Consider the following 16,378-nt stretch of genomic DNA (forward strand, 5'->3'; position numbering starts at 1 on the left):
TCCTTAGAAAATTTGCGACAAGGAATAGTGCACGAGAGCCAACAAATTATACCGGAAACGTTACATAATGTGAGCGAGCTTTTCGAACAGTGTCTCTACTTTTGTATAGAAGTTGGAGGAGGGCACTTTCAATATTTAATTGATTAGAAATCAATTAAGTATAAATATTAGAACATTTTTATTGGTAATTAATTTTTTCTTAAGTACTTAAAATTTGAAGGGTAGCTGGCACCCCCGCGTAGGGGTTGATGGTAAAGATTTATAAATGCGACATTACTTTGTCTCCCTAAAATCAAAAATCGACGGGTGAGACCGTTTTTTGGTTTTTTACAAAATCTCGGAGAAATTCGGGGTGGAAAGTTTTCGGGACGCCACCCTGTATAAAATCCTCTTCTCTTTTTCCACTATAGTATTCATCCAACTTTGACAAAAATTAATAATTTTCCTCAGAGATTTTCCTCTTTAATTCTTTCATTTCTTTGAGCCCAAATAAGAAAAATGAATAATGACTTTCGCCTGACAAGCGAAGGTCAGATAGATCGATTTTGTTTTTTGTCGTGTTGCCACACCCGGATTTTACGCCAGAAATTTCACTCTTCCCCGGGCTGTCAACTGATTATTTTATTAAAGCGAATTAGCATGATGGCTCTATACTCGTTATCCAGTTTTAGGCACTTATTATAAAGCGGAAGCGCAATACATTGGACCGGCGAGAAATTAATATTTATATGACGAATCTAATTGCGAAAAATTAGTTGAGCTGTGTAATTATTCGGCTTTTTGCCATTCTAACTCACGTTTTAATCTATTTTTTTCTAGGAACTCATTCTGGTACTTATTGTATTGTGTCTCGAAATAATACCTGATAGGTACAATGGTAAAATACTGATAATTTATAAATGACAAATATGCTGGTGCTTTGTTTCTAATCACCACATACACAGTTATTGGAGGTCAAAGGAATATTCTAAGTAATATTTATTGTGGTTCGTTAATGTAATTAAAAAAAAATTGTGAACAATGACCACCCGAGACAACCTTCCAATAATCATTGACTTTCTTAATTAACTCATATTCATATAATTTACAAATATCAAGGATTTTACTGGAGTACCTCTGAAATTCAAAAAACTTTAAAATTCAAAGACCTATTCCACATTTCTATGAACACTGCTTAATAATTAAAATGCTTTATTAAAACAATTAATAAAGATGTTTATATTTCTGGTATATGAATCACAAACATTAAAATAATATAAACTAATTTGATTAGATCTATATAGGACACACCTATCTAGGGCCTATGGCATCACGAAAATAAAGGGCAGAGCAGTAACAAGTTGTTATATAGTTGCCCTTCACCCATATAAAGTGGCGGCAATAACCTTCTGGGCCCTGCCTGTTACGCCTAATTTAGTTTTTAGTGTTTGGGCCGGGAGTTCTTTGACACAAAATATTTTATTCTGCTAAAAAATAAAAAATAATGATATTGTTGGTATTTTGTTTTAGAGTCTATAAATTTTATTGGGTCCTTTATACTGTGTTTCATAAATATAATACATAGAAGAAAGGGTCCTGATGGTATTGATATATGGATAAAAACGTGTTTTTGCGTTAATGATTTGGTCATTTCTAAAAAGGGATTTAGTCAAAAATAAAAAGGACTTCTTACCTAATAAGTAGTTACATATTAAAGAATTTCTTGTAAATCAAAGACTTTCTGAATTACAGACAATTTCCTTACAGCATTTTTCCAACATCACAATTTTTATTTATTAGCAAACAATTGGACATTTTTATGGTAAAATAGAACAGAATTTCTATATGTGAGCTTAATGATATCAATTCATAATATCAGTCCTACAAGATCAGGTAAATGTCTATACATTTTGTCAAAACAAAAAAAAAATTAAAATAGAAAAAGGTGCATAGTTTTAAAAGCTGAAAAAGAAGAGACGTGCTCTTTCTAGTAGGTCTAAATTCATTTTGTTACAACTTAAGTCACTAACTAATAACGGCTCTAAAATCAAGTAATGTCTTTATTCTTTTATAAGAGCTATGGCTCTACTTATAAAAAACTTACAATGTTGCTGCAAATAAACTCGAAATAGTCCGTGATAGGCAATAAGATTGGAATTACATGTACCGAGAACTATACTTAAGTGGCATTATTTTGAAAACAATAGTTACAGTATTATTGGAAAATTTCAATGTTTGGCATGTTGGTGTGGGGGAGAGCAGTGTATGCAGATATGGTCTTTGCACTTCAGAGGAGAGCAGTCACAATTGTTGCAGGCTTAGGATACAGGAATGACTGTAGGCAGATCTTCTCCCAGCAAAATATTCAAACCTTTTATTCAATATATGTACACAGTCTTTTTATTGAAAAAAAGAGCAATCAATACAACAACATGGCAATATCAACATGTTGATTCATGTTGGGAATATATGTAGCTTTGCCAGAGTTTGTAGACTGCAGAGGTGTCATAGAGTAGTGCTGCTTTTATGGCAATATAATTTTATAATATGTAATAATATATTATAAAATAGGCTTCCAAGAGATATTAGACATCTGTCTATAAATAATTTTAAAAGAAGACTTACAAAGTTTTTTTAAAAAGTGTATTCCATAACAATTTTATTTAATGTATACAGGTATATCTTATTGAATGCGAAATGAAAATGTAAGTGTAGGCTTGACCCAGTACAGCTATACAGTGAGGACGCGCAAGTTGGAATAAATTCATTTAAAATTCAGAAGTATGTTCGAAAAAAAAAACGCTCGGGCACGTTAATTTTTATGGCGATTTTTTGGAATTTTTTTATAAATAACCATGAATTTTTTGGAACAGTTTATAGAAGAAAAAACAAAACAAAAAAATTAAAATAAATGTTCAAATTGTTGACCATTAACTTCCTGACAGTATAACCAAGTCGATATACAAATTCTTGTAATACTTTACTTATTGTTTTAATCCGGATTTCTTGTAGTTCAGTTCAAATAATACTTGGTTTCACTCAGTACGTGATGCTTTAGATTATTTAAATATTTAAAGTGCATATAAGCAAGTCCAGCATATATTAAAGTGCATATTTAGAGGCTCAAATGCCTTACTAAAATCCAGTAAACATAAGGTAGGTAATTGTTTTTGTTCTTCATAGTGCCTGATATCATTCATAAGATTTACAGTGGTTGTACTAAATTGTTTCTTAAACCTGAATGAAATAATTTGATTATACATGTGTCTTTAGAACCTCAGACAAAACAGGTAAAATACTAATAAGGCGTAAATCTTTAGCTTCTTTGGGGTTTGAGATTTGTGCAAATGGTTTAATGCTAGCCTTTTTCCACAAGTCTGGAAATTGATTTTCTAAGATACAGAAATTAATAATATTGAGGAAAGGTTTTCTACAGAATGTAAAACAAGCTACAACATCTCTTATTGATAATCCATCATGGCCTATTGAATTAGTACCAACTGATGCTATATCTTGTAAAGTGATCTCATCCATAAGATTAAAATGTATTAAATTGGGGAAATTGAAAGTTTTGTTATTTTAATAGAAGGAAATTTTTTCAAGTGACAAAGTGGTGTCATTCAATTTATTAGAAGTAGCAAAGAAGTCATTGAGTACATTTGCTTCAGATAATGCAGCAGGTGTGTTGTAATCATTTTTTCTTTGTATAGTCAAAGTCAAAGTCAAAGTCAAAAATAGCTTTATTGTTACATAACATCATCTGTTGTTAACAAAGCATTATATAAAATCTTAAAGATAGTTGACAACATAATCTTTTACAAAAATATAAAAATTTTAACAATTCTTACATACATAGAATATAGAACACACCCAAAGAAAGGGTAGTAAGAATTCACATTACGCTGCGCAAAATTCTTCACTGTCAAAAGATTGTATTTAAAAACTCGTCTACAGAATAAAATGCTTTAGCAAGCAAGAGTTTCTTTATATTTTTCCTAAAACGTTTTTCACAATTTATTAGCCTTATATAAAGGGGTAGGTGGTTAAAAAGCCTTCTGCCCCCATATACAAAAGAGGACTTAATCTGCTCACTTTTTGGGATAGGTAGAGGTAAAGAGAAGGTTGTTCGGAGATTGTAACCCGAGGAGGGGGGGCCAAGTTGATGGCGATATTTTTTGTGGATAAGACAAACAGTCTCTAAAATAAAAAGGCATGGCAATGTCAGGACAGAGTGTTTTAAAAACAATGGCCTACAGGGGCTACGAAAGGGAGCTGCACACATATAGCGTATGGCTCTTTTTTGCAAAATAAATAGAGAACTGAACAAATACTGAGAGCACACACCCCAAAACACAATACCGTATCTCAGATAAGACTCTATAAAAGCATGGTAGGCAATTTTGGCCACATCACGTCCCAGAGAATGTGTTATTACTCTAATAGCATAACAGTTGGATGATAACTTCCCTAATAAAGAGGAGATATGATTTTCAAATTTTAATTGCTTATCAATCGTCAGGCCCAAAAATTTGCATGTTTCAGAAGGACTTATTGTTTCATTTTGCAAAGTGACAGTTCCAAGGTTACATTTAAAAGTTAAAATATTAGTTTTAGAAATATTAAAAGTTAATCTATTAGATTCACACCATGACTTTACAAGAATTAAATCTTCATCAACAATATTCCTTAATCTCTTGGTGTCAGTGTCATGCCAAAGTAATGTTGTATCATCCGCAAAGATATAATATTTAACTTTTTCACTATATATCCCAAAAGGCCTTTTTAGATGTTTTAGATAAGTTGTGAAATTAAGCATTTTTCTCACTTATGTTTGTACAGCTTTTTTAGTACAATTTTGTAAATTATGTTATTACTGGAGAAAATTATTACCACTTGTTGTGTTCAAATATTTTTTATGTGCTTTGTCTCTTAGTTTTATAAGTAGTTTAATGTTATCGGTGATCCATGAAGTAAAAGACTTACTTTTATTTTTCATTAGTTTTGTAATAAAGAAGCCAATATAATAATTGCATTTGTAAAGCTTTTTCAGGTGACTGATTGGTCTGGTCTTTTGAATAATGAATGAAAAAAGTTTGATTGTTTCCTGAATTTTTTTCTGATATTAACTGATGAAGCCTTTCGACTTAAACTTATTAGAAAAAGATCGGAACAAAACACTAGATCTTGGTTAACGCCTCAGAAATCTACATAGGCAATCTTTAATGATACAAACTTGTCTCGCATGTACATGGTAAGATTAAAAATCATAAATCAAATATTACTTCAGCTAAAAGGTCTTTTTATTCTGATATATTCAATAATTCACATAACAAGTCTAAAACGTCATGGCAAATTATTAAATTCAAATTCAAATATATTACTTAAAATTGTACAGTATTGTTACAAAGTTAGTGTTTGTGCCCTAAGTCACAAGTGACTCGTCGGGACACAGTATTTCAGAATACAATAATAATTTAACAATAAATTTGAGAACTTGTTATAAAAACCAAATTGAATTAACTTAGAATAAATTTGTAAAAGTAATATTTAAATTAATTAGGTAATTCTTTTATTCTATTAATAAATTATATTTACAAATATACCTGTAAATATAACAATTGTTTATGTTAGAAAAGTTAACTTTAACAAAATATTTTCATAGTTACACCTGATCCATTCGGTTATGCGCATATTAAACAGTTTTTTTCTTATAGCCTTAAAAGTGTGTGGTTTAAAATTAAAGATTCTTGGCCCTACATAAGAAATATGACGTTGACAAATTGTAAAATCTACCTTAGTCAAAAAAACATGTTTTCTCGTGACAGATCTAGTAATATTAAGGCGTTGGGGTAGAATCTTATAAATGTTTTTATTCTTTATAAAGTTAAGGGTGCTCTTCAGGTAAAGTTCTCTTACAGTGAGAGCACCACTTTTCAAAAACAGATTAACTGTTGGGTATCTTTTTGGTTTTTTATTTATTATTTTTAGTATATATTTTTGAGTGATAACCAGGTTTGTTAATGTTGTGCTACACACACTACCCCAAATTCTTATTTCATAATTAAGAATGGATTCAACCAGAGCCTGAGAGACCATTTTCAACAACTCATGAGGCAAAAATTCCCATAGTTGATAAAACTTATAAATTGTTGTTCCTTATCTTTTTAGTCATGTAATAAATGTGCATATTGTATCTTAAATTTCTATCAATATACACGCCGAGGTATTTTGTGTACGAAACTGAAGAAATCTTAGAATCACAAGTACAATTTTCCATCTGATTTGCAAAACAAGGATAAGTATGTATTATTAGTTCCACAGGTTCTTCTTGCTGATTAGTGTTATAAATTGAGGAATTTATAAAGTGGGTTTTACTATTTAGAGTTAAAAAGGAAAGCAATTCTATAAAAAAGCATAATTATCTCACACAATGTAAAAATATAAATGATGACATAATTAAAGATTATTTTATTTACTCTACCATGAAGCTATTGTCTAATGTGAAGACCAAGAAGCCAACCATAAATAAACAACATGCACTTTTTAAAAGTAGTATATTTCTAAATCCCACTGATGTATCAGAGATTTTTTTGTTGCTTAAATCACTTGCTGGCAAAAATCTATGTGGGAAAGATGGCATACCATGTTCTTTTTTGTCAAAAATAGTAGGGTGCATAGCTCCCTCTATTGACCTATCTAATTAATGAGTCATTTAAAGATGGTATATTTCCTAATAAATTGAAATTATCACAGATTTGTCCAATCCATAAGAAGGGATCTGAAGACAGAATAGACAACTCTCGGACTATCTATTCTTCTCTTTCAACTCTTTTTCCAAAGTTTATGAGAGGGCATTTAATAAACGTTTTATTGATAGTTTCTTTCTCAATCCTTCCAGGGGCTCAGTTTAGTTTTAGAGCAGGTTGCTCCACACAGGATGCCATAATATCAGCTTTAATTGCTGTAATAAAATCAACTGACAAAAACAGGAGTGCGGCAGCCATATTTTTTTATTACACCAGGGCTTTCAAACTGGTAGATCATGGCATTCTAGTTTCTAAATTAAATAATTTTGGTGTCAGGGGGGCTCTTAGTGACTGGATAGTGTCCTACTTGGGAAGTAGATATCAGAGAACATTTCTGAGAATCAATGGTGTGGAATATGCTTCAGAGTATAGGAATGTGAATGGTGTGGGTGTTCCTCTCAAGGAAGTGTGATTGGTGCCACACTTTTTATTGTTTATGTGCATGATGTATTAGATTCGGCTATGGCTGGCAAATCAGTCTTGTTTGTAGATGATAGGACATTTGTTGTCATCGGAATGTCTTAAAAATCTGTCACCAATTTTAACCTCTTGTCAATCAATCAGGCTTTTGACTATAGTGATAACAATAATTTCATATTTAACCCAAGTAAAACTGTTATAATGCAAATTAGCTATAGAGAACTCAACCAATCCTTATATGTGAGAGGCAAAAAATGAACAGCATACTATACAGCAGGTACATAGAGCCAAATTTCTTGGTCTTCGTATCAGCTGACCTGGTCTAGTCTTATTGACTATTTATTAAAAAAGCTGGCCACTTATTCTTTTGTGTTGTGGAAACTAAGAGCATGTTTTGATGTCTTAATACTATGCTTATGTGTATTCAGCATTATCCTATGGTGTGATAGTGTGGGGACACTGTATCACACCATAGAATACAATGTAGGTGTAACAGTGCCCTCTATCTACATTTTCAATCGGCAATCTACATTAGAAAAAGCCCGAGAGACTATTCTTTTGTTGGTGACATGCCTCACAGTTATGCATTAAGAAATACTGATGAGTTGAGTATTCCAAACTTCAGACTCTTACAACAAACAATAGTTGCTATATAATGCCCATTAAAGTGTATAATAACTTACCATCTGATATAAAAAATGAAGACACTTTGAGGAAATTTAAATCTCCCCTAATCAGTATGGATTTCAGTCATCTAGGGGCACGCAGGATGCCATTTTCAGATTCTTGGAGAATGTGTTATCTATGTATGAACTCCAAGGAGGCTGCAGCAGCGGTGTTCTGTGATCTGTCCAAGGCCTTTGATTGTGTGGATCATGGAATACTGCTGTCAAAGCTTGATTTTTATGGATTTAGGGGAGTGGCTTTGGGGTGGTTAAAGTCATACCTGTCTGGCCGCACACAGAGGGTGGTTGCATCTGGATTTTCGTCAGGGATAGCACATCTTAAATGTGGTGTACCTCAAGGATCAGTGTTGGGTCCTATTTTGTTTTTATTATATGTTAATGACTTAAGCTCTCTATCACGGCATGGACTAATGGTTCAGTTTGCCGATGATACTACAATTCTGTGGCATAACAAAGATCAAAAAGTAGTCAGATCTCTCATAGTAGAGGACCTTCACAAAATTAAAGAGTGGTGCATCTGCAATCAGCTTGTATTCAATGTTGATAAGACTTTTGTTCTGGGCTTTAAGTGTAATGTAGAGGGTTTTTTGTTTGATGAGCAGAACCCACTACATGGTAGGGATTATTGTCGATTTCTCGGCCTCTTCATTGATGAGAGTTTAAGGTTTGACAACCACATTTTGGGCCTCGCTGCTAAACTTTCTTCTGGTTGTTTTGCAGTCAGGGTTGCCAGGCATGAGTTGGGGGGGTTGTTTGCTCGTTCAGTTTATTTCGCCTTAATAGACTCTCATATCCGTTATGGGTTGCCATTTTGGGGATTGTGCTCCAAGGGACTCCTTAACATGATTTTAACTATTCAGAAAAAAGCATTAAGGGATCTGTGTGGTGTTGGTCTGAGAGTCTCTTGTAAACCTCTTTTTGTAGCTGAAAGAATTTTAATAGTTTTCTCACTCTTTATATTGGAAACTGCAAGACTCATACATAAGTCCGTAAGTCCACCATCCTGTACTAGTCATAATACTCGTCAAGTGGGCAACTTATCTCTTCCAATCCCCACCTCCTCACTTACGAGAAACTCTCTTATATTTATTGGTCGTAAAATATTTAATCATATTCCTTTTTCGATTAGGACTGTTACAGACCTTAAAAAGTTTAGGAGAGAACTAAAGAAATTAATCTTACCAAAAGCTTACTACAGCCTTGAAGAATATTTTAAGGATTCATTTTAATATTTAAAATTATTTGGTTTTGTCTTTGTTTATATAAAATATGCTTCTATGTACAATCAAAATCGATTCTGTATTCTGTTTTTGTCCTGTATAACCAAATAAATACTTGTATTATAAATTCTAGGATTAGGAAGCTTTTAGCATAAGTTTGTAAACTTGGCAAATAAAGTATATTTTGACTTTTGACTTGACTAAACTTTTTAAATTTCTTTCAGAAAAATGTTACTATAGTGTAAAGGAATACTTAACAGATATGTTATAATATTTATCTAGTCATGCTTGTTTGTCTTTTAACCATTTTATTAAAGAAAAATATATCTGTGTATTTTACATTAGTATGTACTGTATTTTCATATTAGGAAATTTGATGAAACTTATGTCTTTGTATTTTGACCATATTGGCTAATAAAAATTTTGAATTTGAAAAACACTTAGACAATATCTAAATCTATAAGTTTGTATTGGAAATGTGTTCATATTTTTATAATGTGGTGGATGTTTTGGAGTGGCCACCTCAAAGGTCCGACCTGAATCTTATCGAGAACCTCTGGGACCGAGCTAAATGCGATATTCAAGGTCAAAACCCCTCAATAGAAGAATTGTGGGTACATGTAAAAGAAGTTTGGTCTTGTATCCCAAACAGCTATTGCCAAGCCTTAGTGGAATCTATGCCATCCAGATTACAAGCATCAGTGATTAATAATAAAGGTTATCCCACCAAATATTAAGAATTTTGGTTGTTATGTTAATACATTTTTTATTTCGATTTTTTTCTATGCTGTTTAAAAATATTTTTTTATTAGTTTGTTACAATTATTTAAGGATCATAAACTTTTTGTTAAAATAAACTATCATTAGAAACTGTATAGTAAAAAATATAATTCTCAAAAATTTCTAATTTTTTTTTTTTTTTTTTAAATAAAATAATAAAAATGTGCTATTGATATGACCGCGACTGCAGTTACACATAGTAAAATTGGAAGTTGTTTACAGTAAAATTGGCAATCCTATTGTAATTCTACAATATTATTAATTATTTGTGTTAATATGGTCAACTCACTGCTTGGAGACAAAAGAATATAGATGTGCTATAAGGAAAGTTCTTAACTGTTTGCTTAAAGCTATCAATGTATGATTGAACACCATATATATTACAAATAAAAAATGACAAAGGATGTAAGTAAATAGATGAAATGTTGACACCTTATGTTTCAAGAGTCATGGTATTAAGAGAAATCTAATTATGTACTTAACTTTAATAGTCATAGCTGTTGCAACATTATAATGATTATGTTTACAAGAGAAAATACTGAAGAGGTTTTCCATTGATAAAACTGCAACTAATTTGTTTACTACCTGAGAGGTTTCTAATTTGTTTGTAACCTGATAGACACGCTTCTAAGTGTAAAAACGTTAATCATATAATAATTAGAGATTGTGTTAGGGTCAAACGGTAGCAATAAAAACAAAAACAATAAAATTAAAAGTTGACAGCTGATTTATCATTACTCACCTTGCAAGTGGACCACTCCTTTTGGCTCTCTGGCTCAGGATCTTTTCGACGACGGCGGTGTTACCCTTCCTGGCTGCCTCCAGCAATTCCTGATCCTTGCCCATCGTAAATTATTTTTTTATTCATTCACTGTGTATTTTCATTTTGCACATTTTACTCGCGATAGTAAACCTACTATACGTTCATTGATTACAACCACCATATTCCCGAAACTGTTTGACAGGTCGATCGCCGGTGGCGCCCCTCGCGGTGTCTAGCGGACGCGGTCGAGGTCGTCGTTGAAGGATGCTATCGATTTTTATTGTAGTCGGCGGGCAAAGGTAGTTGAAATCAGCTTCATGAAACTTGATTCGCCAAAACGGGAATTTCAGACGGCGGCCATTTTAGGGTGACTTGACATTAGGAAAATTTGACAGTAGTGATGTTAGTGGCACTTTTGACAGATCAAATCAAATATGCTTTATGGTCAAAAAATTTAAAAAAATTTGTAGACAAAGCTATACATAAAAAGGAAAACACACAAATATAGAAACCAAAATACAAGTACTAAATAAATATATACAAAACTGGGTACAAAAGACCTAAATGTACCTGGTCAAATTTCTTATACTAAATGTAAAAAGTGAAAAAATAGGAAAGTAAATAAAAATAGTAACAAAAACATTTAATACAATGTTTGAAAAGTCATAAAAAATTTTATAGAAATTTAGCAATACAAAATATTGCTGTTCTACATCGTAAAAAAATTAATAATTAGCCAGTGCGTGCATGATACTCAAAAATTAATATAAAAAAATCATCATCAACCAAGCAAATAGATTCAAGAATGAATAAAGATAGAAGAGTTAATATTTTAAATCTTTTAAACATTTCTTGGCAGTGAGCTTGACCATCAAGTCCTAGTAAATAGCGAACCGCTCTCTTTTGTAGTTTAAAAATGCGCTCAAACTGAGTCACACAGCATGTGCCCCAGAATGGAAGGGCGTAACGAAGATGGGACTCAAAAAGGGCATAATACACTGTTCTTGATGACGAAAGATTTAATTCCCTGGAAACTGATCTTATGGCAAAACAAGCTGAACTTAATTTTTTAGATAAAAAATCGATATGTAATTCCCACTTCAAAGAGCTGTCAACAATAGGTCCCAAAAATTTCACAGATTCAACAACATCCAAGCTGGTGTTGCTAAGTACAAAAGGTTGGATAGTACCTTTATAAGATAAGACTTTAGTTTTTGAGATGTTTAAGCAGAGAAGATTCAAATCACACCACGATTTAATGTTCATAAGGAATTCATGCTCCATGTAAAGCTCGACAAAAAAAAAACAGATTTTGCCACTAATGTTAAGATGGGCCATATTATTAATAAACAGCAGAAATAGAATTGGGCCCAGAACTGAACCTTGAGGTACCTCACATTCTATTGGTCTGCTAGAAGACATGGTCGTATCAACCTTTACAAGCTGACTTCTGTAGCTAAGATAGGACTTAAACCATTCGAGAGGCGTTCATCTAAACCCATAGTGCTGTAATTTGTTGATCAAGATAGTATGGTTTACACAATTAATAGCCTTGGAGAAATCACAAAAAATAGTTGCTGTTGAATGATGATTGTTTATACTGTAGAGAACACTGTTAAAAAGAGAGAACATAGCATCATTAGTGCATTTATTACTCAAGAAGCCAAATTGATGGGGAGTTAGTATTTTATATTTAAACAGGAATGATAATAGCCTTTTTTTAACCAATCTTTCTATGATCTTCGATAATGTTGGAAGGAGAGCAGTTGGACGACAATTTGAAGCTTGCTCTTTATCCCCTCCTTTATGCAAGGGAATAATTATTGCAGTCTTTAAATTAAGGCAGTTAGGAAAGACCCCATTTTGAAATGATTTGTTAATTAGATTTCTCAGTTGGTTTATGGTGTCAGGCAGATTTGAGAACATTTTTAGAGTAAGACCATCTGTACAAAATGATAATTTGTTTCTTATTTCATTTATTGTACTTTGAAGCTCTGTTATTAGTACATGGGTAAAAAAGAAACTATGTAAGTTTTCATTAGAGAGATATGAAAGTGGATCATGAGAAGGTGTTATAGTAGTCATTAGGTTTTTAGCCACGTTTACAAAGTAATCGTTAAGATTCTCAGGTGAAGAGGGGATAGTGCTAGTCAAAGAAGGCTTATTTCTTAATTCGTTAACAACAGACCATGTTTCTTTCGTAACGTTACCAGAATTAGCCAGCCTGTTATTATAATAAATATCTTTTGCGGCTTTTATTGCTTTTCGATACGATTTCCTATATAGCCTTACATAATTGTGAAAAAATATGCTGTCCGAAATTTTTTTTAGGTATGATAAAGAGGGCATGTTCCTTGCAGACACACGTAAGCCTTTAGTGGGCCAGGGTTTATGATGCTTAATTTTGATGGGTCTATAAGGAAAGGACTTATTCGCAATACTTGACAAGGTCTTTACAAATCTACAAAACTCACCATTGATATCATCAGAGATAAGACCCTAGTCAGATGTTTGGCATAGATTCTTGAACTTCAAAAAAAAATTTTACTAAAAATACGGTCTAATTTACGACAATTATTTTTGCTTAAAGTGTCAATAGTAAATCTGGCCAATACAGCTTCATGGTCAGAAAAACCTTAATTGAGAACAGTACAATCAACGAAGTTCAGAGTAAAAGATGACACGATATAGTCAATGGTGCTGGAACTATTTTTAGTTGTTCTGGTTGGTGAATTTACATGCATTAAAAAACCCATTACATGCATTAAAAATAGACTGAAGAGATTCTTGAGCAAAACACACACTGGAGTAGTCAATATTAAGGTCGCCACACAAAATTAATTTACTTTTTAGAGGCATGGATTCTAGGAAGCCTAGAAGTTTTAGACAGAAAGTCTGTACATCAGCGTCAGGTGTTCTATAAACACAATCAATATAGAGGTCATATAACTTATGGTGAACGATGGAAAATTTAAAAACTTTTTCAGATAATAAGTTATCAAACTTAGTTACTGGTGAAAAATCGGTGATTGTAGACATTATCATAGTACCTCCATGGGACAAATTACTTCTGTTAAATTTTGCTATTGTAGTATAATTTTTAATAAAGACAGGTTCATCTATGTTTAACCAATGTTCAGTTATAGCAAAAATTTCTGGAAAATTTATCTCTTCCAATAAAAGAAATAGATCATTAGTTTTGTCTCTTAAGGACTGAATATTAAGTAGAAATACACCAATCTTGCTATTGTCCGATTTATCAGAGGGTGCTTGATCATCTTTTCGCATCACTTTATCTAAAAAATTTTATTTCTAAATGGGGAACCGCTAGAAAAATAGTTAGCATGACTTTCCCTAACTTTTTGAAGCCGTAAAAGTCTTTCAGATGAAAAAAAGGATGTAAAAGCAGACAGGTCTTCTTCAGTTTCATCCAAGCCATTACCATAGACATCGTGGAAGCGGTTATAAAAACGTCGCAGGGAATCCAAGTCAGTAGGTAGTCCCTCAGATGGCAGTATTAATTTGACACTGGTGTTGGTGTGCCCTTCAAAACATACATTCGAGGGTTAGTCATGGAAATCTTACACATTTAAATACTTTTTAACATCCTCATCTAGACAAATCGTGGTGTGCAAAAAGGCTTTTATTAACATTCACGCAATTACACCTGCTGGAGTTCGACGTCTAACTAAGTTACTTGTAGAGGGCAAACATCCTAATGACAAAAGAGTAAAAATAGTAAGTAAATATAGTTTGCCAGATTGAGGATCATATCAGGAGCTTTCCTACGAAAATTTCACATTATAGTAGCAAAGAAAGACATTATCTTGACGAGAAACTTAATGTGAACATTATGTACGATTTATTTAAAATACAGAACCCGTCAACCAAAATAAAATACAAGTTCTACTTGAAAATCTTTCAAGAAAGATTTTCCGTCTCTTTTGGACGACCGCAAGTGGACACCTGCTGCAAATGCGAAGAACTAGGTGTCAAAATAAAAATCCCTCGCTGAATGATACTGCTAAACGAACCGCTGCGGCGGAATTAATGGTGCATAAAGACAGAGCTAAGAAATGTTATAACAAACTAAAACTCTGCCCGAAAATGATGATACCGTCGTAATAACATTTGATTATATGCAGAACCTTCAATTGCCACTGGTTCCAGTACAAGAAACTTTTTATTTAAGACAGCTTACTCTTAATGTTTTTGGAATAAGTTTAGCTGGAAAACAGAAAGCCAAGTTCTACCTTTATCATGAGGGTATCGCAAGAAAGGGTCCCAACGAAGTAGCGTCATTTCTTTTGGACTTTTTGCAGAATGAAATTCCAGTCGGGACTAAATATCTACATATTTTCTCCAACAGTTGCAGTGGTCAGAATCGAAACCATACTATAATCAGATTTTTAATGGCGTTGGTGCATACGAAGCGATCGGAAACCATTAACCAATATTTTCCACAACGAGGACACTCTTTTTTACCAAATGATCGAAATTTTGCAACCATTTCACGTTATTTGTGGGGATATTAATATTAATATCCTAAAGGAAAAACAAGATTTAAATCATGTTCAAGAATATCTTAACCTTCTTAATGCAAACTCCTATGTTTCGTACGTAAATAATGTTTGCACTTGGGAGAGAAATTTACAGAAATCCTGTCTAGACCACTACTTTGTTAAATCCGGAAATTCTGAAAATATTAAAGCTTATTTGTTAAATTACAAGATAACGGATCATTATCCAACTATCATTGAAATAGGAGATCAGAACAATTATGTAGAAATTGTCCAAATAAAATCATTAAAGAATATATTAATTATGGAAAATTGATACAAGACTCCTTTTTAATAGACTGGAATTATTTTTACTCTTGTAAGGACTTAGATGAAATGACGAACATTTTTATAAATAACATAATAAAAATCATGCAAAAAAAATACAAAAAACGTTAAAATAAACAAAAAAAAAATTCCAAGGAAGGGTTGGATTAGTCCAAGCCTACTAAATGCTATTAATAGTAAAAATGTACTACATCAAGAATTAAAAAAATCTCCTAATAATTTAACTCTAAAACAAAATTACAACATGTGTAAAAGAAGTCTTGCAAAATCCATCGCCGCCTCAAAAAAACAATATTTTGAAAAATTACTAAGTAACCAACAAAACACCAAATGCCTATGGGGTTCAGTCAATAAAATTTGTAATAAAAACCAAAAAAATCAGGAAATTGAAAAAATAAAATTATATCTGATAAAAAAAAATAGCCGACCTATTTAATAAACACTATTGCTCAGTAGGGGAAAACTATGCCAAATAAAATTAAAAAACCTAAAAATTTTATTAACAACGAACCTGAAATAGCAAACAATATGTTTCTTAATTTTGTTACTGAACAAGAAATATTAAAGATTATAAAAAAATTAAAGACACAAAAATCCTCCGGTTTTGATGATATACGTACGTAAATCTTAAAATTAATAGACAGTCAAATCTCATACCCATTAGCATTTTTAATAAATAAATGTATAAAAAAGGGATATTTTCCAAAACCATTAAAAATAGGTATTATTTCTCCTTTGCTAAAATCTGGAAGTAGACTGGATATTATAAACTACAGACCAATTTCGCTGTTAACAAACATAGCAAAAATTTTTGAAAAAGTGCTAAAAAGTAGAATCATGAAATTCTTAAAAAAATACAAATTGATATCCGAGAATC

The 16,378-nt window shown here is 32.1% G+C and overlaps 1 protein-coding gene and 1 long non-coding RNA gene across 2 annotated transcripts in view; both read right to left on the reverse strand.

Annotated features, from left to right (window-relative positions):
* Positions 1 to 11,034, reverse strand: part of LOC126738010 (ankyrin repeat and SAM domain-containing protein 1A-like) — a 111,237-nt gene extending 100,203 nt beyond the window's left edge. Inside the window, exon 1 of the mRNA XM_050443163.1 lies at positions 10,634 to 11,034. Within this exon, the coding sequence (XP_050299120.1) occupies positions 10,634 to 10,737 (104 nt within the window). The 5' untranslated portion in view covers positions 10,738 to 11,034. The remainder of the gene's footprint in view (positions 1 to 10,633) is intronic.
* LOC126738011 (uncharacterized) lies at positions 1,175 to 10,582 on the reverse strand. The gene is made up of 2 exons (XR_007661186.1): positions 10,375 to 10,582; positions 1,175 to 1,463 (listed from the first exon to the last, which is right to left on the reverse strand). It is a non-coding gene; the product is annotated as an uncharacterized LOC126738011 (long non-coding RNA).
* Positions 11,035 to 16,378: the final 5,344 nt, after the last annotated feature.

The sequence above is a fragment of the Anthonomus grandis genome, chromosome 6, assembly GCF_022605725.1.
Source record: "Anthonomus grandis grandis chromosome 6, icAntGran1.3, whole genome shotgun sequence".
NCBI lineage: Eukaryota > Metazoa > Arthropoda > Insecta > Coleoptera > Curculionidae > Anthonomus > Anthonomus grandis.